Raw genomic sequence first — 26310 nt, 5'->3', positions numbered from 1 at the left:
ACAAAGTACAACCTCTTGCTTGTACAGTAGTGATACACTACAGCATCTAGCATTTGCCTTCCCACATCACAATGTACTTAACTTGGGGGGAATCACACACTATAAGAGAGACATAGGGAAGGGAGTTGAATGACCATGAAACAGTGTTTCACCTATTTTTTTTTTTTCAGTCTGGTCAACTGAGTTCCCCTACTATTTTTACAATCGATACTTCAATTACAAAATGGGTTAAGTTACTTTCTGCACTGAATCTGCCATCCAAAAATAGCAATAAAATTATACTCCCCCCAGTTAATTTACAAATCCCTTTAGAAGAGACAATTTCTCAGAAAGTATTCCACAGTCACCGAGGGAAAGCTCCTTCTTAAACATCCAGTCTTTCTAGCTTCATCACTGCTCATGTCTGTCCTAATGCCAAGATTTTGTACTGTCTGCATCTTGCATTCAACAGAATAAAAGATTATTGTTTCTCTTTTCAATTAAGTCACTGGGTTCTGTGTGATCATAGAGTATCCCGCATTTGACAAAAAAGTTTTTCTTAAAAGCTTCTTTGCAAAGACATGCAAACCTCAAGTCATTACTTCTCAACAACCAAATAGCAAGTGGCCTCGTTATATGATAACACAGCTAAATTCCCTTATTACTAGTGAATTTGCAGCAATGAAGTGTTTGACCTACATAGATTTTTTTTGCTGCCACAACTTGGAACAAACAGAATTAAGTATTTCAGAAACAACATTAATTTTGGTAAAATCTAGAAAACAATCGCTCTTAAGCAACTGAACTGCCAAAGTAAGTTTTGCGAGAGACACTTGTCATAAAAGTGGTCAATGCAACATTTCCAAACGCAAGTCACCCGAGAAATCAGTAGTGGAGATGAATAACAAATCTTTCCTGACAGTTCTTGGCAGGGCAGCTTTATATTACAGAACAGTGACAAAATGAAGACCATCAAGGAAAGAAGAGGATCTTTTGAAGGGAGATCATGCAAAATGCAGCAAGAGTGGAAAGCATTTACAAGGCAGCACAAATGCAAGAATTTCAAATGTAAAAGTGAGAATTGCCAAACAAATATATGTACATTTGGAAAACAAATGGATCAACACATTAAAAGACTGTGAGAAAGTATGAAAACATCCAAAGTTTGGATTCACCATGAACTACTCTGAACAGCTCTTACTCAACTTCTAAATAAATGCTTTTCCTGCTACAATTTGCAGAGCTGAATTGCATTAACATCATAGCTTATAGTATGGGGTACTGCTAAGGAAAAGTCTTTATATCATTAACATTCTAAAATGTGATTTCTTTTGAAGCATACATTCATCATCTATCACTGTATAGTATTGTGAAGTGTCAGCTTCCAGCCCATTTTCTACAGAAGATGTACAATGGCAAACTAGGAAGCCATTTTATGCTAAACAAAACCAGATGTTTATTGATAATAATTGTCTACTTCCCACTACTCACTTTCACATATTGAATATTAGTTGCACAAGAACATCATCAAATATTTTCATATTTTGAGAGGTTCTCAAAAGCATTACTCAAGTGTAAGTTCAGAGAAATCAAGACACACATTTTTAAAGTAAAAATCTGTTTGAAATGTTCCTATACAATAGGGCACAAATTTGGAGCACATATAGTTGGATGTCACATTTCAGATAAAACTATACTTCTTGGCGGACAGATCTCTGGTAGTGCAGCCACAGTTTTCTCAGTAGAAGGAATTGTTTGGGGTTTTTTTTGTTTAATGGCAATTTTGGGTCCATTTGCTCTTTGGCTCTGAAAGGACAAAGTTTCACTTTCTTAGAAGTTTAGTCCAACACGGTTTTTTTTTGTATTTGCCAGCCAAACCTTCCCATCAGACACAACATAAAGTGGCTCTGAAAAAATGTTGAAGACTCAAGAAATCATAATACAGTAGGCAATAAAAATTTAATAGAATTTTAAAGGCTGGCATTTTCAATTGACAGATTAATTATAAGTTGCAAGATACAAAGACTCTTGATGAAAAATTAGAAAGACCTCAGAATAACAAAAAGAAAAAGGAGAAATGCACACTAAATGGCATTAAAGAGCAAACAGCATTAAATTCTCTCTTGCCTGCTTTAATTTGTATGCCCTAACTCACCCCAGTGAAATTTTAATAGCACAAATGACAAGCTACTGGTAAGATATACAAATACTTAATTTTTCTGGAAAAATACATTTTAATACATGGTCTCTGAAAATAACCAGGGCCATTCTTTTCCATTCATATAAAAGTGAGAGACAATGCAAAATAAACTGACCTTCTGTTTGTTACAGCTAAGACCAAAAGCAATTTGTAACTGCATGGGTAAGCCTGGAGTGAAGCCAGTCTTAGGGAGGCGAGAAGGGCAAAAGGGAAAAGGGCAACACACGGGCAAGTGCACAGGCATGCACTGACATAATTCTAAGGGTGGACAGTCGGGAGTGAAAGATGTCAGTGGGACTGTGCTTGTAAGCTGCAAAGGCCCCCACCCCTCAAGAGGTTTTACGGAGCTCAGGCATGAAAAGGCTCATGTGATTTTCTTTAAAAGGACGGCCTGAACTGCTGATGAAGGAAAGCTCCCGCGGAGACATCACTAGCTCCCTCCTTCTCCAAGGGAAGCTCCCTCCAGCACGGCTTCCTTCTGCAACTAGCGGCGCCCCCGCCATCCCCAGCACCTTCCAGAAGAATACCCCCTCCACTTCTGCGCGCAGCCCCAGAGGCGTCCCCGCAGCCCGGCGGCGTTTCCCATTCCGCGGGAGTGTGGCCGCAGGCCGCGGCCGGGCACGGCGAGCAGGCCGCCCTCCCGCCCGGCATTGTCTGTGCCCGCCGCCCCCGCCCCACGGCCGGGCCGGGCCGGGCCGGGCCCTGGCAGCGCCGCCGCGCACCGCCCGCGGCTCGGCTGGGCCTGGCCGGACACTCACCCTGACAGCTCCGGGCCGGCTCCCGGCAGCAGCGGGCGGGAACCGCGGGCGGGCCGGGACGAGCCCCTCCCCGCCGCGGGCGGGGCTCGGGGCGCCGCGGCCGCACCTGGGCGGGAGCCGGCCCGCGCCGGGGCCAGACAAAGGCGGGCAGGGCAGGGCAGCGGCGGCCCCGCCGCGCTGACCCCGCAGCAGCCCCGGGCACATCGCGCTCCCTTCCCGCCGCCGCCGAGCCGCCCCCGCGGGGTCGGGCGAGAGGCAGCAGGCGCTGCTCGGCCCTGCCGGCGGCCGCGGTGCCGCCTCTCGGCAAAGAAGGGGCCGCCGACCAGCGAGCAGCTTGGCCCGCCAGGCCTGCTGGCCTCATGAGTCATACGCCGAACGCCCATGCCCGTCAGAACAATTACTACTCTAACAGAGGGAGCTGCGGTCATAGCCCAGCATGCAGCAGACATTATCCCAGGCCACCAATCATCCAGCAATCCCTAATTGAAGGAGGGAGCGGTTCTGAAACCCGACAGCAGGAACAAGGCCAGCCGTGGGGAAGGAGAAAAAGTGCCTTCCAAAGGAGGTACGAACGAAGAGCCTGGCACCATACCATCCCCGCATTTCATGCTGCTGCAAGATGTGTAATGACAGCGCTCTGGTGGAGCTGATTCATCAGCAATCTCTCTAACCCATCGTCTGACATTTTGAGATGCCTTTTCTATAGTTACAATAGCAACTGAAGAAGCTGGTATGGTGGGAACTGGGTGTCCCTTGCTTCCTCCTCAGAAGAGCATCAAGCCATGTGATTTAAGGCTGTATTTCTCCGGCCATCTTTTTAGCTAGCCGAAGAAAGATGCCTCTTCCAGGCACCGCTAGCACCAGCCATGCTTCCACTGAACTGCCCAAGTTACTTTTCCTACCACCTCACTCTACCCCTGCAGCAGAAAGGCACAAACACGCACAGCAGCTTCTGCTTTTCAACATCTGACATTGGCAGCCACCGATCTGTCAGAGACAACCCCAGCCAGAGCAACACTGCCCGGTGCAAGGCAATATTTAGTTTAAACAAAAGGGTACAAGGCTTTTCAATCACTTCTGAACTCCACCCATATAACATGAACCACCGGGAACAGTCTACAACAAAGCGTCAGCAAAGCTACACCATATTAGTCTTGGACTATGTTGTCTTGAACTAACCATTCTGCTACAGATGCAAATGGCTTTAATGCCATCCTACTCTGGCAGACTCGACAAACCATTTACATTAAATAGTTTACAAACAAATTAGCAAGACAAGTTTATATATTCCTTTTATAAACCATATAAGGACAGCTGCTGGTAGTGTGAAACAGAGGAGAGGCAGAAATGGGAAAAAAGGGAACCAGATGAACACTGACCGTGACTTTGAAAACCTTAATTAAAGGTTTGCAAGCATTTACATCTTTCAAGTGTCCTTCCAGTCACGCATCCTTCACAACAAAATCCTCCAAATAGGATAATTAAGATAGTTATCTCTACTCCACAAAATATTCAGAGCAGTTTCTAATTGGATGCACTGTTCAAGATGTGCTTTAGTCATATATAAGAAGGGGCAAACAGAAGTGCTGCATTTGCAGATGACAACTGGGTAGCAAAAATCCCCAAAAACGATTGACTGAAGGAGCGTACAATATGCTAAGTGCTTTTCTGCTGTATATTTATCAACAAACACACAGAGTGAAACCATTCATAACATTACACTGAAATTCAGGTTTCCTGCATCGACTATTAAATAGGAACAAGATCTTCCCATTTTAGCAGACTCTGGTATGAGAGCACAGACTCACCGTGGCAAACAAAGTTTTCAGAGGCAGAGGCCCAGCTTACATAACTGACCCATACAAGGGGAAGGACAAGAGCCAGCATGAAAGTTAAGTCTGACAAAATACAAGTCTTATGTGTACAAGAACCAGGAATCATGTTCCATCACCATGCATTCCCTTTTTCATATTACAACACCAAGGGAGAAACCATCAATACAGATCTAAAGCAGTCTGAATAACTCCCATACTTCTAAAATTCAAGTTTCTTTTTGTGAAGTTGTCACATAATTTCTCCTATAGCAGGTCACCTACTTAATGTACCCAACTTTGTGTTTTTGAGAATTACTTTCAATACATCTGCAACCATTTGTTCAGAAACAGTCTGTTGTACCTGAAGGCCATTTGCCAGTGATTCTGCTTTGATATATCACTCTCTCAATGGTGCTTATAAGGCTTAGCCCTATCACAATTCTTGAAGTAGAAAAAAACCAAATGGTGAATCTGTAGGTTCAATATGAGGGGAAGCTACCAAAACAGCGAAGTTTAAAGAAAGGCCAAGCCTGAGGCAAGAAAACCAAACCACATTCTAAATTTTGTACAATCAACTGATCTCATATTAGACACTAAAGAGTCAAAATTATACAGGCAATTTGCACTCAATCATTCTACCTTCTGAGGTGAACCTTTCTCAAAGTTTTAATAACAGACTTTTGTGAGTACACCTTTAGAATATGCCAATATTCAAGACTCCATGGATTCTGAACTAAGCAGCTTTACAGTTTCAAACTAATAGATTCACTGAAAGCCTATAGCAACACTTTCCTTGATACAAGAGTAATACATTAGGAAGGGCTCCCATTGCTGGTAGCTCAACATCCCGACAACTTCTCACCTGCACCTTCTCCCCTTCTCACCTGCACAAGGCAACTTGAACTGCACTGCAATTCAGCAGAAAATCAAGCACTAAAATCAGCAAAAAGTAAAAACTGCAGAATAACCAGATAGATGATACACAGTAAACACAAATCAGTTAGAAAACTGTAGCACATATGATTTTTAATTGTTTTTTATTCTTAGAACAGAATTCTGGTTTGCTTAAGGCACACAAAAGTATCATTCCTCAGCCTGTCTTCCGACCCAAAACTTCCAGATTCAGGAGGAAAACCCTCTGCACACCAACCTGAAAAGTACTGTCTTTGGAAGAATCACAAGACTGTCTGTTTCAGAAACAAAATCAAATGAAATGCAGGAAAGGTGTGCGTGCAGAAGCATGGGACACACACTTCTACCCAGCTCTTCTTCACATATACTAGAGAGGATTCAACAGGAAGCACCTCCTGGCGAGGGGCTCTGGCTCTTAATACTCGCACCCAACAACAGAGCTGCAGAAATAAGAGATGAGCTCACGCCCTTGGTTTTAGGACTACAATTACCCCAGAAAACGTTTTGCTTAGGACATTCTAGAAGGGGAACCGATCCTGCACGCAGCCTCAGGGGACAGAAGTGCCCCGTTCCCCCGGCGGCTCCCAGGCCCACTATCCCGGCCGCCTCCCACGGAAGGCCCCCAGCAGCAGCCCTAGGCCCACAACGAACGGAGGCGGCCGTAGCGGAGCCGCCGAGCCCGCGGCTCCCACCGGCCCCATCGCGCCCCGGCTGGCGGGCGGCCTGAGCGAGCTGCACCTCCGCGGCGCGGCGCGGTACAGGCCGCAGCCTCTCGCCGCTACCAGCCGCAATCCTCACGCTGCTGGGCTCTGCGGACGGATGCCGCCACAGCCCGCGGGCCGGGGCCATCCCCGTGGGGAGATGTCGCACCGCTGGGACTACGCCTCCACACGGTTCCCGGGAGAAACGGGGAGGCTCGGGCCTGGCAGCGGAGGCAGGCCTAGCCACCCTCCCACGGGCGCGGACAGCGGACGGCAAAGGGGCCGGAGCCCACCGGGGCAGGGACAAGGCCATCGGGTCTCACCTGGGCCCGGCAGGTCGGGCCGGTGACGGTCCGGCGGCTGCTCGGCGGGGTTTGAAATCGCCAGCACCGCCCGCACCTCCCAGTGTCCGCCGCGCCCATTGGCCGCTGCCGGCCCCGCCCGCGCTCGCGCCCGCGCCTCTTATTGGCCCGTTTGAATGGGGCAGCCGCAGCGCGTGCTCTCCGCGCGCTCCCGAGCCGGCAGCAGCGCTATCGGGAGCGCGCACCGCCGCGGGCGGTCTCCAGCGGCACCGGGCGTACCCCGCTCGGCAGCTACCGAGACGTGCCCGTCCGCTCTCTCGGCCGCCGCCGTGTCCCCGCGGAGGGTGCAGGAGGGGGCTGCCGGGCCCACTACGGCCGGAGTAGCGCCTGGCGAGAGGCGCAGGTCCTAAGGCAGCTGGGTCAGACCGCGGGACCCGCCAGCAAAGGGCTAAAGCATCTCGGAGCTGATGGATTCGGCTCTGGAGAAGATCCTGTTACAGAGCAATGGGCCTTCTCTTTATGGTCAGAGAGTTTGTAAAGCAGTAACTCAAGAAACGACTGAGAGGGGACCTCACCAATGTCGGTCAGCATCTGAAGAGGTGTCAGAGGATGAACCAGGCTGTGCTCCGTGGTGCCCAGCATTAAGGCAAGAGGAAACGGGTAGAAACTGATGCACAGGAAATTCCACATGAATAGGAGGAACTTTACTGTGTGGGTGACCGTGCACTGGGAGATGGCCCAGAGAAGTTGTGGAGTCTCCCTGCCTAGAGATCCCAGGATTTGTCTGGACACTGTCCTGTGCCATGTGCTCTGGAGTGACCCTGCTTGATCAGGGAGGTTGGCTCCGGTGACCCACAGTGTCCTCTCCACCCTGACCCATTCTGTGAACTGGTTTTGGAGCACAGTGTGTTTTCTCTCGTTTGTTTCTTCACTTCAGCTTTAAAAATTGAAGGAAAATTTTTTATGGGTGATCAGAATAGAAGACAAGGGACACCAGAATGCCATGCACACAACTGCAATTAATCTTACGCTGCCCTCTCCCCACCATGCCATGTGAGCATCATCAGTTTTTTGGAAGAGAGGCAATTTTTTCATGACCTGATTGAAATGGATTCTGCACAGTTCTTCAATTGTGAAATGAGCAGAAATACACTTGTTTTAAATGTTTTAGGTAGTTTTTTCATCAGAAAAGGACAGAATGTGTTACAGGACTAGCACCAGTACTGTAATGTCAGTTATTAATGGACGTTTCATTCATTACTCAGCCTTTGGCACTATTTAAACTCTTGGTTATAAAAAAAAGGCAACAGAAGCTTAAACAAAACCCCCTACAGAAAGAAAAAGCAGCTCTTCTTCAGAACTTTATTTTCCACTCGGCAGAGGCTTGAGATCTCTACAGTCCTAATATGTACAGTCCTAATATGAACAGCCCCTTCTGCTGTTGCCATGTTAAAGAGGGGGTGAAAAAGCAAGATGGGGCAGAGTGAGAGGTATTATGTGTGTGAAAGAATCTGCAGAAGCGACTGTAGATATTGGGCCCTTGATTCAAAATCAAAGGGGTACAGTGCGTGCTACAATCAGGTTTCTACAAACCCAAATCTCTTCCTATCTTCTTGCTCCTCTCAAATAAAGCAAAGTTGAGGTCCTGTCTGAACAGGTTTGGGAGTTCCTCATTCAAAGGAGAGTCCAAAGAACATGCATGATTCACAACCAAAAGCCAGGCAGAGTGGTTAAGAAAAGCTAAATTTATATTAAATTATCATCAACCCCTAAAATATTGAGCACAGTGGTTAAATAACTCCAGAAAATCCAATGTCTCCAGTGAGTAACGTTAAAACCATTACACAGGAACACACGGAAATCACTGACGTTAGCTCAGGACAGACAGGAGAGAGGTTTGCTTTTTACATAGTAAATCAGTGCTCAAGAGATCATCCTCCAGTAGCCTTTCTACATTCTTAACATCCTAAGTGCAACGAGGGTCTTCTCTTCCCCGGAATGGGAACCATGATGCATCCCCAAGGCAGCATCTCACTGGGGCTGTCTCTAGAAAAAAGACACAAATTTCTGCCCACCTCTCTGGTAGAGGAGGCTGTGTGACATTTTTTTGCTCCTTTTCACCATAATCATTTGAGGAAGGGAGCAGAGAGAAGTTATGAATGGTTGTTAGGCTGGAGTGTGCAGGGTCTCTCCTAAGAAACAGCAGAGAACATTGATCAAGGTGGAGATCACAAACACCATGAGTTGTTGAGAAGACTGACTGTGTTTTTCCTTTCTCTTCCACACCTGCGACTTGGACAGCAATTACTCTGATAGGCTGACTTAATCTTAAGTGACAGGTCTGGGCAGATGTTTCCCTTCACCCCTGTCCCACCACAGGATTTTGGTGCATGGTCATATAAGCTACTGGGAAAAAAAAAGAACAACCCGTTCCAAAACCCAAAGAAACCCTGCTGTCCTACAGGTCAGAGCCTTCCTTCCCCATCTCCCCACTCCCAGCCCTGATGCCCCTGCCCCTATACATGGTTTCTGCTCATGATTTGATTCTTCTGCTTATGCTTGAACCCTCTGGTGTTGTCCCTGCGTGAAGTGGCTTAGATAGGCAGCATCCATGTCAGTGATATGCACGCCTTTCTCAGTTCCCAGTCAAGTCCACACCTCAATCCGAAAGTGCCTCTGCCCAACAAAATCAATGCTTCCAAGGCTGGAGTCAAACAAATAAATAATTAAATAAAAATCTAATTAAAAAAAAATAAATCCCTCTGGGAGTAGGGAAGAGTCCCACATTACACAGGGAAATCCAAGCCTTAGCTCCAGTTCATTTTCCACAGGAATATACACCAGTCAGCCCAATGGTGCAGTTAGGGACAGAGTCTCAAGCCACCTAGCCAGGTCGAAGCTGCAATCTTCCCCTATCTACAAAGCTACCTCTACTGTGAAAAGTACAGGCAAACTACTGGAAACTGTGGTGTTTTTCAGGGGTAGCAGGACTGTTAGCATATAAACAAGGTTCGAGCAGAGTAGGATGATTCTCCTTTTTAATCAGCTGAAAAATATATTGCATGGGAGTTGTACCCTCCCCCTACCTCTGAACCATACCCCAGTGTATGTTTTGTTCTCTTTACACCATGGATGGGAATGTACTTGACCTCTTCCCATGTGATAAAAGAGGTTACAAAGTTTGCAGTGAGAAATTCTTCACTGGGAACTTCTGCTTCCAAGGATATGGCTTAATGCTTAATATTTTACCATGTGATTTGAGGGGTTAATATCAATTTTGTTTTTGAAGAAGTGTCAAGCAATATTTTCTCTTTTTTCTTTTTGAACAAACAGATGACAAGAGAGTATGAAGAGGTGGCAATAGTCCTTGGGAGCATACAAGACCCAGCACCAAATGCTGCTGGGTTTTGGCTGCAAGGATAGGATGACATTCCCTAACGGGTAAGAGTCTTGGAGGCGGGAGAACTGAAGCTCATGCAGCTGATGGGAAAAATTATTTGGCAATGAGAGCTATTTAGTGGTAACAGAAGAACTTAAAGTGCAATTCTGTCTGATAAACAACTACTTAGAATGGCCTTTGCAGCTCCCTGATTATTGCCTCCCATTCTAGGTCAAATGGGCTCAGCCTAGTAATAAAGCAGTTCCTAACTGTCAGCACTGAGCATTCCCCTGGGAAAGACTCGACCTAGGAATTATCTCTTTTCCCTTATTATGGTAATCAAAGGTCCTAAAGGCCAAAATAATTGGGACCTTGCAGAATTGGGACTAGTGGGGACCTAGCAAATTTTCTTTTTCTTTTTTTATAAAAGTATCAGTTATGCAAAGATCAGTAAAATTTAGGTGTTGTTGAGACCCATTTCCCCCCATTAGCCCTGTAGAGCTAAGTAAAATACCAATTTCTCCTTGTCTCAAGTTCAGCACTCAGACTCCAGTACCCACAGGGAACAGTTCTGAAAGGGGCATTTGCTGACTCTTGTTTTTCCAGAGTAGAAACATGTTTTAACGGGAAAGGGGAGAACAGGAGCAGTGTCCACTGCCAGCAACAGACACAGTGCTCCCATCTGAGCATTCCTTAAAGTTTTTAGTAGCAGATATGAAAGTAAGCAGTGATGCTCTCATGAAGTGAGTCTCGGCAGCTGTGGTTATCTCCTCTTTATGCCTTTAGAAGGTGACCTGATGCTGTGTCAGTGTCCTCTTGAGCCCCAAAGTATATCCCATCTATAAAAGACCTCTCTCATGTCAGAGACCCCTCAACACAAAGCCTCAAAGAGTGCTGCTAGTGCTGGAATGACTAGGGGTACTTCTGTGACCAGGAGCCAGCAATGAGGCAGCTCTGCTCTCTTCATGGGCATTGACCGTGAGCTGGATGGCACAGGACTTGCAGGTTGCCAGGGAACAGACACTCTGAACCAGATTCAGGCCAGACAAGTCACTGCAAAAGTTAATGCGGCAACTTCCAGGAAAAGGGAACATATAAATAAACCACAGACAGTGAAAATGAGTCAAAAGGGTCTCTGGGTTCCAACCAACCCACCCATCCTCCTTCTCCAGACACAACAACACAGCTGCCCAGGCACCATGCTGAAAGGCAGTCCCAGTCTCAGGCCCCTTGCAAGAGAGGCTGGTCTCTGTGCCCCTCCTTGCCAGGCAGGCAGAGTCTGTCTTTTCTGTGCAGAGCAGAGGGTAGGGAGGGTACGACTGTTTCCAAAGTCACGTGTACTTTAGACCTCGCTCTCTGTGGAGGGCTTGCGTTGGTGTTTCCAGCCTGTGTCTGGGAGTGAACCCCGCCGCTCAGGAGTGGCTGCTGCTGTGTTAACACTGCTGCATTCAGACTGTTCTTCCTGTAGCAGCTGCTCAGTTTCGGTGTCATCCAGTGACCCAGAACTAGCCTGGATAGAGACCGTATCTGTCTTCATGCAGACGTGGTCCCGGAGGATCCCTCCACGGGAGCTCCGAATCTGCTTCAGGTCATCCCATTCGGAATCATCACTGGATAAAAGGCATATCCCCTCCACAATCTTGATCTTCTCCTTAGTGTAGCTGTGGTCAGGACCAGTCTAGGGAGAAGACAGATGAATGAAAAAAATACATCTATGGAAAAATATGGCAAAGAGCAATGCAGAGCTGGAATAAAGACAGGAAAGCAGACAAAGAGCTGGACCTCCACGTAAACAGCCACTGGCTTTAACTGCCACAATGAGAGAACCCATTTTAAGCTTTCTTTAGTTCTTTACCACCCCCAGATGAGTCCTCCCTGCAAGGGCTCTCATTCCAAACTCCCTGATTCTTCAGTCATGGAAGCAGAATGAGGATGAGGCTGCTCTTCTCATTCAACTGTACATATTCCCTGACAGAAGAAAGTAAGAACACTGAGACTAAAAAGGAAGGAAAAAAACCCCACCAAACAAAATGGGAAGCAGAAACAGACAGAAAAGCTCATGGTAAAACTAGGCAGGAGATCAATTCAAGGTTTGCAAATCTTTACATCTGAGTCATTCTAGATTCACCTCTCACAGCTGGAATACCACTGTTGAGTCCAAGTCTCACAGCAGCAGAGGGGAAGGAGATTATAGGGAATCAACAAAAATGATCAGAGGCAAAAGGGACCACACTGAGATTAAAACAGTGAAATGTAACTTGGCTCACTGTGAAATAAGGAGCACCTGATCTATCCCTGAGGAGAAAGTGGAGGTGGTGGGGAAATATACATCTGAGTATATCAAGGAGCATCAGAATTAAGGGAAAATGGAAAGCATTTAGATTCCCAGATAAATAATCCTGGCTTATCCTTAACAGATAAAGCTAAAATGGCTTGAATATTTGGGGAATCTATTGGATAGTACCTTTGAAAAACAGTAAGGGAAAACTTTCCCCTGTGTGAGTCTGTGATCCCTGCCAGAGGAACCAAGTAATCTAATAGATAATCACAAACTGTCCTAACAGAAATTGCCTGTTCAAAATATCAGCGAGTATGAGTAGCCAAAGCCCAGACCAAACAATCTGCCACAGAAAATGACTTGTATGTTCCTGACAGACAGTAGAGCTAGTTTAAGGACATAAAAGCAGGGGAGGAAACCAAGAAAGAGCAGTTAGTACGGACAGCGCTTGAGCCACACAACAGAGCTTGAGTGAGGGAGGCAGGATCAAGCACACAGAGCAGTGATACCTGACGTGAGGATGTGGACGGAAATCAGAACAGGGAAGATGAGAAGCTATCTGAGTGATAAGAAAGCTTCTGAGGAGAAAAGAGAGGAGAAACTAAGTGCTGCAAGATATCATATTAAACTCTCTCCACCATGTGGCACAAAGTACGGACCTCTGAAGGGCCTTTAAAATGCTCTATTTAATAAGGGCTCTATTTTTTTCCCCTATCCCACCCTTTTCAGGCTGTGCACAGCCAGGAGCCATTTTCTTGTTACCAAACCCCTTCTGACTGCCTGGTTCCCCTGGTGACTGTCCAAAGCAACCTTGGTGCAAGTCACTAACCAGGACCTGTATCCAAGGAAGACAATTTCAATTGGCTCATGCACTTTCGAGGGCCAGCACCCAATGCAAATGAAATACAAGACACTGTGGGAGTGGGTAAGAAGCAGAGAACTAAAGACAGGTCAAATTCACTACAGCTCACTAGTGAAGAAGTGTTGCTGGCTGATATCCATAGCAGTCTGAGCAATGCACTGAAGCTGTCCTTCTGTGTCCTAAAGGTAAATGCTCACAAGTTGCAATCCTTCCACCTAGTGAGGCCTGTGATAACAGCAGCTTGGGCTGGGCTTCCATGTCCTTAGTAGCAGTTCTTACCTCCTTCTTGTAGCACAGCTGGTTGTACATGGTTGGTTTGGGAATGGATTCAATCTTCACCTCCTGGGTAGATGTCCGATATGAAGGATTACTGTAGGTTAGGTTTCCCAAGCCAGGGTCCGTAAACTTGGACTTATTATGCCTAGAGGGAGAGAGCTGTCAGAAAAGTCACAGGAACCCACTGCCAGGATCCAAAGTTCCTGAGTGCTCAGCAAGTGGATGGCTTCAGCCATCTCCACTGTCCCCCAAAGAGAGAATCCTGGCTTCACCTGGCTCTTCAGCTATGAATCCATTTACTAGTTACCAGTACAGCAAGGCACTGCCATGTAATCACAAAAGCTATCATGGCAGTAACTGGTGAAGTTATCTGTCAGAAAGCACATAAGCTCATCCGTTTACTGAGATATGAATTATCTCATATTACTGTCCATAACTCATAAGCTCTCTGCAGAAAATTTAGCTAATAAGGTTTCAAATAGTAGAACTGCATTGCAAACACTTTAGAGGCACAGGACTCTAACCTCAAATAAAATCATCAAACACTCCTTCCAATGAAGGAAAAAAGGACTGTAAATGAAAATAAAGAAAGATTTAGTGCTTTCAGAGACTTTCTTCTCCTACAATCCAAGAGTTTGCAATTGGCCAGGAGAGGGAAAAAAGATCACTTACCTATATATAATTAAAGCAGCGATAAGCAGCAAAATAAACAAGATGCTGAGAAGACCTCCAATAATGTAGCTGACATGCAGTCCTTCTCCTGAAAGTGAATACCAAGGGTAATTTATGCACTTTTATATTTCACTGGGTAATACTGACCTTGGTGTGATGCCTGATGCTGGGGCTTTACCCATACAGAAGTACGTAAACTAAAATGTCAGCACATAAATGTTTAGCAAAGGGTTTTGTTTGGCTTCATATGAAACAAACATATGGTCAACTTTCCTCCCACCCAGGCCCCAGCAAATCAATAAGTGTCAAGATCTTTGTAATGGGGCTGTAATGGAGGAGTTACATGACAGGTTACTTGCTGACAGGTTACTCCTGCATTGGGAAGCAATTACTACAGTCAACCATCTTCAACTAAACACAAAGGGGACAGTGAAATAGAGTACTATTAATGGGAAGAGCCCAGTGGATGAGGTATAGGATGAAAGAAAACAGAACAATTCTTCAGACCAAGGAGTCACTTGGAAAAGTCCCCATCTAGGTTAATGAATGTCTACAGAGGCATTTTGCTCTACTCAGAGGGCATTGGAGTAATTTAAGTCTGAATTTCAGAAATTTTAGTTTCAGACACTATGGACTGGAATGCCTGAGCACATCTGGAGGAACAACTCTGGTGGAGAAGAGTTAAAGAAAAGCAACTCACCCATGGTGGCCAACACCGCCTCATTGGCATGAGTACACAAGCCTTGCCTGGCATCTTTGTCAGAGCAGCTGAATGACAGAAGGACAGTTATTTACTGAAAATAGAATCAACAGTAACAAAGGTATCAAAAAACAGGATGGAATGGGCTAGCACTGATATCCCTTCCCTTTCCACTTAAAAAACACATGTCTTCCTTTTTCTTCTTCAGTATTCTGCAACCAGAGAAGAGACAACTACACATACAGGTGGTGTGCATGGATATATCAAGTATTGGTTTGCAGTATCTTTATATCCAATTAATTCTAGATTTGCCTCTCGGGTACACAGGTGTACTCATATTTTTCAGGAAACAAATTGCAGCAGCAGTGCTGAAGCAAAAATGAAAATGTCTTAGAATCAGCATGAAGACATTTCTGTCCAATAAATCATACTCAACAAAGTGCAAGTTTTGCTCTCTAAATAACTCAACCATATACTATAGAACCACTCTTTTGCTGAGCTGTATAAATAGTAGGCTGTAGGGAATTAGCAGAAAAGAGTCTCTTAACTACTTGCATTGTAAATTGAATGTTAGAGCTGCAAAGATTCTGTTCTGCCCCAAGCAAGCTATCCCCTTCCCAGGGCAGAACCATTTCCTCAGCTGTGTGGGTCTAGTCTGAGATGTTTCAGTGAATTGAAGCAACAGACTCCTCTGTCCTCCTCTCAGAAATAGGTTCTCAAAATTAGGAGATTCAAAAATCAATCAAATTATGACACATCAGCTAAAGGTGGATTTTAACACTTCAGTACAGTCAGCCCACACACACATTTCAACAACATGGACAGAAAGGATCTCCAGCTGTTTCTTGCCATCTCAACAATGGCTCTTTGCCGTCTCAACTGCATCTTTGACATAATAGTTTCATTCATTAAAAATGTGAAATCTGGAGCTGGAATATCCTCTTTTGGCTAGGGATAGACATATTCGGATGATTGTAACCAGAGGGGGCTTCCATGTAGAACCTTGCAAAAGCTGGGACTTTCCCACCCCAATTCCAAGAGAACAAGAACACTTACTTTCCTTCCACTGTTTCCAGAGATGTGAGAGGTTTGGTTGTTGAAGTACCTAGTCTGCCAGGCGGTGTTTGACTTCTCTCACTTACACGGGTTGGTTCTGGACCAGAGGGCACCACACCAGGAACTAGAACAAGAGAGAAAAATAAGCAGGACTCCAACTTTGTGGGACAGATAAGTCTGATAGGCCATTTCCAAAACTCTCTATAGTTTATATGAGCAGCCTTTCCTTCTCAAACCCAGTCTGTCAGCAGAAAGAACAAGAATGCTTACTCCCAACCACTGGCCTCAGTTCCAATATATGACTGCATAAGATCTATACACTGGAGAGCCTCAGCTGCTCTGGTTGCCACTGCATTAGCAGTGGCAGTGGCTCACTTATGGAAGCTACTACCCAACTGACACTCAGTAAACTCACTCGTAGAACAGGGCCGCCCATCTGGCTCATCCGGACACGCACAGACAAAGTCAGAAGCCCTGGCAAAGCAGAGGTGAGTGCAGCCTCCATTGTTCACTCCACAAGCATTACTACCTGGAAAGAACAAACAATTTTCTAAATATGTTACATCTGAACAAAAAGGGGCTCAGAGCAACAACCTTCTTTGCTGCTCAGCCAGAAATACTTCTTAGAAATCCAGCAAGTTATTTTGTTTTTGGCATATGCCTGTCATCTGATTGCTAAAATTGATGACAATAACCAAACACTGAATTGGACTAGGGCAGTCTTGAAAGGAAGGTACTGGAAATCTTTAGACAGAAGCCCAGACAACACAGTTGCAGAGATAAAAAAAAAGAAAAAACAAAACCAAAACCTCACATTCTTCTGCTTTAACACAATGTTGGGTGAACAACAAGAAAGTGACATTTGCTAATCAAAGCTTTAACAGAAAACCTTTAATATGTACTTGACTGAAAAGTCACAGGCAGACAAGGAATGAGCTAAGGGAAGATGCATGAATAGTTTGAGCATAAAAAAGGATGTCATCCTTACTTGACATCCATAATAGTGCAGTGGTTCTAGAGTTCTTTTGGTCTACAATCAGAATTTGCCTGAATCAAGGTCCTTCTATTTACCTGTCTGTCTCTGAGGAGAAACCACGATGATATCCATCAATCCCTCAACATTGGCTAGGACCGTCTCTTTGTTCCGCCCAGAGTATTTGTCCACTCTTTGGATAGATTTTGTTTGCCAGTCAGTCCAGTATATCCATCTGTCCTGCTGCTCAGGGAGACAGCAAAGAAAAATCACAGCCATTATTAGCATATTTAGTCATATAGACACAGGGTATCCATAAAAAACACATCCCAGTGGCAGAAGGCCCAAAACAAAGGCCTTTCCAAACCCTTACCCTCTTATTGTAAAGAAGATGACTGTCTACACCCCACAGTTCAGACAAACTTCCTTTGTTAGCTCCAGAGAAGATTTAAGTATTATCCCCTCAGCCATCTTGGTTTCCTCAGACTGTAACATTTCCCTGTTCCCCAACTCCACTGTACAAACTCATCAATACACCAGGGAGAATGGTGGCAGCAGAAAAATCTTCTCACCTGTGTCAGAGCAAAGGGATGTGACACCTGGCTGACCAGCACTTGTCGTAGCTTTCCGTTGAGGTCACAACTCTCTATGCGATCAAGGTGAGCATCCACCCAGTATATCCTGAAGGCACAGGGAAAGAGGTGAGCTTCCACCTATACAACCTCTCTTTACTTTCTAGTCATTTGCTGACCAAGATCATGGAATCATAACATGAATCAGGAAATAAAAGCTATAGAAGAAAGCCCCAAAACACCCCAAAATCAAACCCAAACCCACAGTGCTACTCCAATAAATAAAGCTAAGAGTGCTAAAAAATTCATTACATCCCTTAACCCTATGCAAGTACAGGAAAATCTTTCACTGACCTCCTGGTGTCATAATCCAAAGTCAATCCATTGGGCCATCCTAGGTCAGTGTTAATCAGGATTTTACGTTCAGAGCCATCCAAATTTGCCCGTTCAATTTTAGCAATGTGACCCCAATCTGTCCAGAAGAGATACCTGAAGAGATAAAAGGCAAGTGTAAGAAGAAAAGACCATTTCACTCGGCCTAAGGAAAGTCTTAGTTATGAATGAAACTGCCAGATTCTTCAGGTTCAAAAAGGATAATATAGTCTGTAGCCTGCTTCTCGCAGCTATCTGCCCAACCTTCAAATTCATTGTCTGCCTCACTACTACGAGTCACTCAAAGTCAACCTCTTACTGGTACCTGCAGATTCACATGGCACATCTCTTCTTCCTTCCACAACCTCCTCTTCCAGCTTGCCTCTGTGCAGCCCTTCCCCCTGCCCCGCCAAAAACCCCATACATACCCCTTCTTGGGAAAGACAGCAATGGCTCGAGGTTCATCCAGGCTGTTATTGATCAGCACTTTCCTGGAGCTTCCATCCAGTCTAGCCACTTCGATGGTATTGCGTCCTGTATCTGTCCAGTAGAGGTTCCTGGCAACCCAGTCCACTGCCAGGCCATCCGTAGTCTTCAAACCCTGACCAATAACAGTTTCCATGTTGCTGCCATTCAGATCAGCCCGCCTGGATCAAAATCAATGACAAAGGGCAGTGAGGAACTGGTAGTTCCTGGAAAGCTGGATCTCCATCAATCACAGGGCCACTGCATACTAATACCTCCTAAAAAGTAATAATACTTTTGCCCGTGTCTCCAGCAGGTTAAGCACACCTTCAGAATAATGCTGTGTACCAAAGACAAGGTGTAAGTACTGGAGTAGTGCTCAGTCTCCCCAGTTTATTGGCACACTCAGCACAAATCACTGGGTGATCTGGGCACTGGCCAAGAAGCTCACTGGCACCTACCTGATAACATCAAGAAATACATCTGTGTAGTAAATCTTGCCGTCCACACTATCATAGTCCAGAGAAATGACATTGTTCAGCTCAGGGACAGGTATGTGCACATCCGTGTGGTCACTGGTGTCCAGCGAGATACGACGGATGGAAGCACGGCTAGAGAAAAGTAGGTAGGTCTCTGGAGAAGAGTCACATGTCTGCTCATCTCTCTTCAGCTGGATGCCAGTGGGGCAGGCACAGGAGAAACCAGTGGGGTGAGGTAAGCAAAGATGGGAGCAGCCACCATTACGAACTCCACATTTATTGAAGCCTTTAGAAACAGGGAAAGCGTAGTTTTAGGATCTCACAGACCAAAGCTTTACTTTAAAGGCTACGTACATGCACAACTTGCTAGCAGCTGAGTTCATCCTTACCATCCCAGCCTTGCTGGGAATCTACAGCCCTTTGTATAGAGATGCTCTCCCCCCTCTGCAAGATTGACAGTAGGTATGGGCATGACTGGCAAAGAGAACAGGAAGGTCCATAAGAAGAGGGATCATTTTTAGAAGAAAAATCTTAACCTGCATTCCTTGCTAATCATAGTTTTCCCAGGGAAAAAGAAACAGCTAAATGCTCTCAAACTTATGCAACTGCAGTTTAACTTTATTACTGCTACAAATGGTAATGCTGACAGAAAGACCCAACCCTGTAGGGAAATAGTGTGACAATGTACCAGAGGCCAAGCTGACAAAGAAGCTTCTGTTTCAACTTAGCTGCACACAGTGGCAAGTAAACAAAGGCATCAGAGAAGCCTGCTGGAAATGCCTGACATATTAGGGTCATATAATTTTTTTTTTTTAAATTGCAAAGAACCCAGCATACATTTACTAGGAGGGAATAAGCCCAGAAGACAGGTGCAGGGAGTAGGAAGAAGACAATGTGGATATGATGGCTAGACTTTTGGTGAGCTTTAAGTTATGTTGCCAAGTTATGCAATCAGGAGTGATGTTCTGCTGTTAGTAACCACAGGAAAAGCAGCAGAGTTTTCTATAGAAAACTGTATTGGGGAAATTCTACAGAAATAAAACCACAGCACAAAGCAACAACTTCCACTGAAAAGCAAGGAGGCAAGAGAGGGTGTTATAGGATCCCCAAAGAGTAACAAAGAATTGACTCTGGCACACAATAGTTGGACAACATGATACATTAAGAGCAACTAAAGCAGCAGAGATTTTACAGAGCAAAGAGGCAAGAAGATGAAGCCTGCAGTGATTGGGAAATAATACTAGAGCTTGAAGTAGTATTTCAGCAACTGGTTTAAGAAGAATTAGAGTCTTCTGGAGTTAAAGAAGGGAAATTGTCCAGTGTCAGTACAGTCTGGTGAAGCCTAGTAAGGCATGACTTGTTCGGCTGTCCTAAGAAAGTGGCTCTGCTGTGTGCAAGAATGAGGTTGTCGGTGCAATCCAATGAAGGAAATGGGACAAAGGAGTCAAAAGGCATGCAGTAATCAACACTAGATCTACAGAGCTGGGTAAACAGGGAGGAGTGCAAAATTAGTTAAAGAGGGAAGAAGCGATGCCTTAAAAGAAGGCATCGGAAGAAAAGCTGATTTTTGAGAAGTCCCTCTATCACTCCTGCTTTACACCAAAGGACTGTTTCCAATGACAGCTCAGGACTCCCCTCGCCACTACCACCATCCGCCAACTGGGAAGCAACTTACCCAGGGGCCGTGCCCTGTCAACAGCTTGAATATCCATGAGGCCAGGCAGGTTTGCTCTCACCAAGATGACATTAGCACCAGTGTCCTTGTCAGCCCTGTGAATGCTGCGAGTTTGCCAGTCAGTCCAGTAGATGTAAGAGTCCAGCAAAGTGAGGCCATAGGGATGCTGCACCGGAGACAGCAGGGTGCGGCGGTTCGCGCCATTGAGATCCGCAGCCTCGATCCGCTACGGGAAGAAGCAGAACGTCAGCCCATACTCAAAACACTTCTTCTCTTGCTAGCACTTATTGTAGCAAGTGGGAAACAGTCTCAGCAAGTGATGTTATTCAGGTTCACCCTCCCTCCACAGCCCATACTTTCAGAAAACCTTGCTCTTTTGACAACTTGCTCAAGACCTTCAAAGCAGCGTCCAGGCTACCAAATACCCAATGATAAACAACACTGAAGAACAGAATCAGACCTCTGTGTGTGCATCAGCCCAGAGCAGCTGGGACCCAGCCTTATCCACTGCCAGTCCATTAGGCCAGCCCAAGTTGTTGCTGATGAGCACCACACGTGCAGAGCCATCCATCCCAGAGCGTTCCAGCTTGGCATTCTCACCCCAGTCTGTCCAGTACATATACCTGGGGAAAAGTCAGCAAGTATTACGGAAAAGGAGATCAGAAGTCCTGTGTAACTCCTAGACAATCTCTTGACAACACTAACCCCATTTCATGGTATAAAGCTATTGCCCGAGGGCTGTCCAGGTTCTGCCAGACCAAGACTTTCCTCATGGAGCCATCGAGGTTGCCCACTTCAATCCGGTTTGTTCCTGTATCTGTCCAATATATCTTCCTGCCAATAGCATCCACGGCCAGCCCATCTGTAGTCAACAGACCTGAGAAAATAGCAAAACATTTTGGTCACTGCTTTTTCTCCCAATTTAGTCAGGAATTTCTAGTATTTCTCTTGTCCATCTCGTAGGCAACTTCTTTAGGTTTTGCTTGCCTTTCCACCAAAAATGTATTCTACCAGTGTATCAGTGAATCTCTCTTTTCATACTGCAAAGAAGCAAGAGGCTCTCAGATCAAAATCTCCCTCACCTGTAGTGATGATGTCCTCAAATTGTGAGCCATCAAGGGCAGCGCGACTGATTTTCCGCAATGTGCTGTCTGACCAGTAAACCTTTCCTGGGTTGAAGAAGAAAGAGAAATTTGAAAAAGCCCAGAACAAAACCAAACCAAACCCCAACAACCAAACAGCAAAATCCTTAAAAACCAGATCCATGTGTTTGACTACCTGCTACACCATTCAAACTGGACCTGATTGTACAGGAATAATAAGAGCACAAGATTATTAAGCTAGAATGATAAAACAATGCAAATTCTCCCCAAAATATGTAGGACATTTACAGAAGATCTGACCTTCACACGGAGAACACCTAATACCATCAGCTAGTAGTAGAGCTCCACATCTGACTTCTCTAAATGAGATCATCTACCTTACAGTGCAACAGTGTTTACATCCAGCACAGCATCAGACATCAGATGTTTACTATACATGAGCAACCAGCATCTCAGCTCTACTGTTGTAAAAGGCCTCAGCAAGAGGAACTTTCTTAAATCCAAAATGCAGAGGGACCTACTCAATATTGCAGGCAGTTTTTTTTTCATATAGTTTGGGTTCTCTGCTTTCCTCTAAGGATATTCCTTTCCTCACTGGAAACAAATTATCTGCAGCACTTACAAGGAAAATAAAAACCTACCCAAATCCACAGCCTACAGTAAGATCTGTGGCTGGGTCTTTACTCAGGCATTTAGATAGGAAGTTACTTGTTGCCTTTCAAACACAGCCAGATACAGTAAGAAGTTCAAACCTTCATGAGGATCCACTCCAATTGCAATGGTGTTCTTCATGGTGACATTGACTGAGACAACAACATCTGCAAAGTAGGGGATATCCAGAGAAACCATTCGGATGTCAGTCCTTCTGGCAAAGATCAGAAAACTGGTCATTCCTGCAGAGTGGACAATGGACACATATTAGTGAGGAACAAGTTCAGTCAACTGTAGGCATAATTTATCAAGTATTCTAGAGTTTACAACCACTTCAGTGGAAGAGGGAAAGTGTTTTAGATAGATCTTGGCTTATGGACAGTCTGTGTACAAAAGCATCACTTTTATGAGCATCACTTAATGCTTCTTTACATCCAAGTTGAAAGGCATAACACTCACAGAAGAATTACTTCTGCTAATATGTGTGGGAAATGTAAATTAGGAGTCATTTTTTGTCTCCTAGGAAGGAAAAGTGGATGTACTATGGCCTGAAGCCAAGTGCCTTCCACCATCCACAGAAGTGGTCCAACAGGAGGAGTGTATACAGACCTATTAAGAATATATCACCTTGTAGTTTAAGAATTCACCTCAATATTAGGGCAAAAGTCTGGGAAAAAATGTGATGTTTGGTTTACTTGGCCAACATAATTTCAAGAAAAATGTCTCCTTCATCAATCCATTTATCAGTAAGTTTCTTCACAGTAATTCCCACTCAAATTGAAGGTACAAGCACCAAATGGGTTTTTCAAGGCATAAAGCAGGTAAGCACATAAAAGTGAAATTTTTTCTCTAACACGGCAGGGGCAAAATGTAGCTCTGATACAAAACTGCAATGAGGATTCTACAGAGAACACTCACCAGGGGAGCAGGTCTTGCCATCAGATTGCAGATTGATCCCTGTGGGGCAAGTACAGCTGTAGCCTTTTGGAAGAGGTGCCAAAAGGCACAGGTGACTGCAGCCCCCATTGTTAACTTCACATGCTGTATGTACTACAGAAAAGAGGATGAGAAATCCATGAGCCAGCAGCACTGGCACAAAAAAGAGATGCAGCAGCTATAGAAACACATTGTAGAATGCCCTCAAATGCCAAGTCAAGAGTTAATTCTCACGTTCTCTTACTCCACACAGACACTTAAGACAATGAGAGCTGACAGGTCAGCTGCTTGCAGAAAAGACATGCCACATGGCAGAGCCTGAGCAAGCTCTCAGCTCAGTGGGGCTTGGGTGTGAGCTCTGTACCTGGTGGCCTGTGCCGGTGGAAAACATGAATATCCATAAGATTCTCCAGATTGTCCTGCAGTGTTTCCCGAGACTGCCCAGTTCTCCTATCTGCACTCTGGATGCTTTTGGCCTGCCAATCTGTCCAGTAGATTCTCTCGCCATAAAGAGTAAGTCCAAAGGGGTGAGGCAGATTGCTCCCAATCAGCACCTGCTCAGATTACCGCCATCACCCAAAGAAAAATATTATATAAATTAAAATCCTTTAAAAAAATATTTTATATACATATATATATATATAAGTGACTATGAAGTCACTAAGGAGAAGAGGCTTTCCTTGCTCCCTCTCAACATCATAACATACAATCACAGCAAAAGGAGAATGATGAGGCAACCTTGGCCCTCAAACTTCCCTCACACAGCTTCAAATTGAAAAGGAGTTCTTTTCTCTCAGTAAAAGCCACCATGTACTTTGATTTGTCAATTTTCCTTTCCATTGGAAAAAGAGGCAGGAAGCATCATTACTTTGTGTTCAGACTCCCAGAGCTGCTCCTCAAAGACGGCTTCCTTACCTTCCTGTGGCTTCCATCCAGACTGGCATACTCGATGGTCTTCATGCCTGCGTCTGCCCAGTACAAGCGCTGTGACTCGTAGTCAATGGCCAAGCCATTGGGCCATGTCAGGTTGGAGGAAATGATCACCAAGCGGTTTGAGGCATCCATCCCAGCACGTTCAATTTTTGGGTTAGCTCCCCAGTCAGTCCAGTACATGAACCTGAGAAGAAGCCCAGATAGAAGTGAATGCCCACACTTTTTCACTGCCAGAGAAGCAAGTGACTCTGGTGCCTTCAGACTCTAGCAGAAGCATTAAAGTATTAGTGTTCTCGTGTCCAGCCTTGGGTTCTTGTAATGTACCTAAGATCATACTCAAATTTATAGACCTTCTACTGCCCATGGGCTGGCCCAATTACAATGTGTAGGAAAAAAATTCAAGAAAATAAGTCGAAGTCTAAAAATTAACTGATTATTTAGCAATGTACACCACTAGCTATTTACACTCTTGCTGTATTTGTCTTCCAGTAATCCACTCAAGGAAAGAATAGCACTCTTTCATTCAAGACATTAAACACTTCTAAAGCAATTGCTGGCGAGCTTTTTCCTACCCACCCTATCCCCATCTCCAAAAGGTCTGAGAACATACTTCTGACTGAAACTCAAGTCAATAAGCAGGGAGCTTGAATACAAATTCAACATATATGCGCAACAGAAACAGAAAATATCTAGATGGCCCCATTCTCAACATTTTCATACCACATCTTTAGTTATTACATCCCCAGGATAAACAAATGAAAACACCAGCCAGTTCCTGCAAGCTCCACAGCACAACAGGAATTACCTCTGCTTATCTTGTTCTATTAGCATCTAAATTCACGTCTCTAGTTTCAGTCACTAGCAGGTTGTAGAACAATGGCACCAGTGAGAAAGAAAATAGTACAAAACCAAAGAACCAGAAAGTCTTTAGACATGCAAGAATTGTTATGTCATCCTAGAAGAAAGACTCTCTTACCCTCCAACAGGGTCCACTACAATATCTCTAGGTCTGTCTAGGTTCTCCCATATTAGAACAGTTCTCATGGTCCCATCTGTATTGGACACCTCTATCCGATCTGTTCCTACAAAAGTTGAGAGAGAAAATAACAGAGATGAAATTTGAATTGCAAGAGCTAAGGCAAAAAAACCTCCGTACAACAGTGCATTCTTCCCCTATATCCATCTGTGTTCTTAGCTGGAAGATAGGTAAGAAATCTGGCTTAAAGTGTCACTTTCCATCCTCTAAAGTCACCTCTGTGGCTGTCACTGATGTGGAATCCTGTATATAATCCACCTCTTACCTAAGCCCCCATGCCATGAGAGAGAGAGAACAGCTAGAAAAGAATAATCTTCCTTACATCTCTCTTAACTATGACTATGAGCAGGGAACACGTTCCAAGTATGACCTGCTGCACCCCAAGATACACTGATGGAAGATACATAAATGCACACAATCACAAGCTCGGCAGCAAGACAACAATGACAAATGTTTTTGTAGAATTAGTACTGGGGATACTGCAAAGAGAATTAAACTATGGGTTGTGCCTCAATTCATACTCAGAAGCACATGACATGAAACTCCATCTTTCTGCTACACAGAAATTAGACAAATTTGGAATGAAACAGACAGAACTACCCAGCTGATTTTCAGCTTTCATGACTAATAAGGAAGACAGAAATCTATGTAAAGCAGAGGATCCCAGTACCTGCATCAGTCCAGTATAGTTTGTTGGTGACCCAGTCAATTGCAAGTCCAGCTGGACTTTCCAGGCTGGTGTCCACCACAACCTGAATGAAAACATAAAGAAAAAATCCTTAGTGAAATTAGACCTTAGGGAGAAAGCACTTGTCCAATGCACTACCCATTCACAAACAATGTTAACTTTCAAAAGGCAAAAGCCTGAGCAGAGCAATGCCATACAAGAGAACATTAAGGACTTTGAAGTCCGAATAAGGGTTTTATTTGGAGAAACTTCTATTTTTTTTTGTGCCTGTACAAACTGCAAATCCAAACTTTGAACTCTGTTTGCCTTGTTTATAGCACCACCAGCCTAGAAGTGTGTGCAGAAAGCATTTCCAAAGAGCATGATTCTCATTCCAAACATAGAACATAATAGAGGATTTAATACTTTTTCCTTTCAGATTCTAGGGCTACAACAAAGGAATTGAACAAAGCCCACAAATGGCCATGCTTCATGTCCCCATTCAAGGCTCTCCATGCCTCCAATTGTTTATGTTGTGTGCAGCGATCTCATTAGTTTG

General features: G+C 44.8%; 2 protein-coding genes across 8 annotated transcripts in view; both read right to left on the bottom strand.

Annotated features, from left to right (window-relative positions):
* CKAP5 (cytoskeleton associated protein 5) overlaps nucleotides 1-6820 on the bottom strand; it is a 54577-nt gene extending 47757 nt beyond the window's left edge. For 4 of the 5 annotated variants that reach the window (XM_077180103.1, XM_077180099.1, XM_077180101.1 and 1 more), the window contains exon 1: nucleotides 6688-6820. The gene's annotated coding sequence lies outside the window, so the exon portion shown is untranslated. Of the gene's footprint in view, nucleotides 1-2937; nucleotides 3069-6687 lie in introns of those variants that run through there. The other variant, XM_077180100.1, reaches the window with a different exon arrangement.
* A 1573-nt stretch (nucleotides 6821-8393) lies between these two features.
* The window catches only part of LRP4 (LDL receptor related protein 4), an 83475-nt gene continuing 65558 nt past the window's right edge, over nucleotides 8394-26310 (bottom strand). For 2 of the 3 annotated variants that reach the window (XM_077180097.1, XM_054634660.2), the window contains exons 18-38: nucleotides 25755-25836; nucleotides 25025-25130; nucleotides 24031-24232; nucleotides 23480-23669; nucleotides 23098-23229; nucleotides 22281-22421; nucleotides 21508-21594; nucleotides 21131-21302; nucleotides 20886-21048; nucleotides 20426-20651; nucleotides 18733-19036; nucleotides 18235-18453; nucleotides 17789-17923; nucleotides 17435-17543; nucleotides 16961-17105; nucleotides 16305-16418; nucleotides 15890-16013; nucleotides 14834-14901; nucleotides 14134-14221; nucleotides 13465-13606; nucleotides 8394-11723 (exon numbers count right to left, since the gene is read on the bottom strand). In XM_077180097.1, the coding sequence (XP_077036212.1) occupies nucleotides 11388-11723; nucleotides 13465-13606; nucleotides 14134-14221; nucleotides 14834-14901; nucleotides 15890-16013; nucleotides 16305-16418; nucleotides 16961-17105; nucleotides 17435-17543; nucleotides 17789-17923; nucleotides 18235-18453; nucleotides 18733-19036; nucleotides 20426-20651; nucleotides 20886-21048; nucleotides 21131-21302; nucleotides 21508-21594; nucleotides 22281-22421; nucleotides 23098-23229; nucleotides 23480-23669; nucleotides 24031-24232; nucleotides 25025-25130; nucleotides 25755-25836 (3285 nt within the window). In that variant the 3' untranslated portion in view covers nucleotides 8394-11387. Of the gene's footprint in view, nucleotides 11724-12832; nucleotides 12902-13464; nucleotides 13607-14133; nucleotides 14222-14833; nucleotides 14902-15889; nucleotides 16014-16304; nucleotides 16419-16960; nucleotides 17106-17434; nucleotides 17544-17788; nucleotides 17924-18234; nucleotides 18454-18732; nucleotides 19037-20425; nucleotides 20652-20885; nucleotides 21049-21130; nucleotides 21303-21507; nucleotides 21595-22280; nucleotides 22422-23097; nucleotides 23230-23479; nucleotides 23670-24030; nucleotides 24233-25024; nucleotides 25131-25754; nucleotides 25837-26310 lie in introns of all 3 variants that reach the window. The other variant, XM_077180098.1, reaches the window with a different exon arrangement.

This window comes from Agelaius phoeniceus, chromosome 6 (assembly GCF_051311805.1).
Source record: "Agelaius phoeniceus isolate bAgePho1 chromosome 6, bAgePho1.hap1, whole genome shotgun sequence".
Taxonomy (NCBI): Eukaryota; Metazoa; Chordata; class Aves; order Passeriformes; family Icteridae; genus Agelaius; species Agelaius phoeniceus.
The sequence above is the reverse complement of the archived record's forward strand: the minus strand, read 5'-3'. Positions and strand labels throughout refer to the sequence as shown.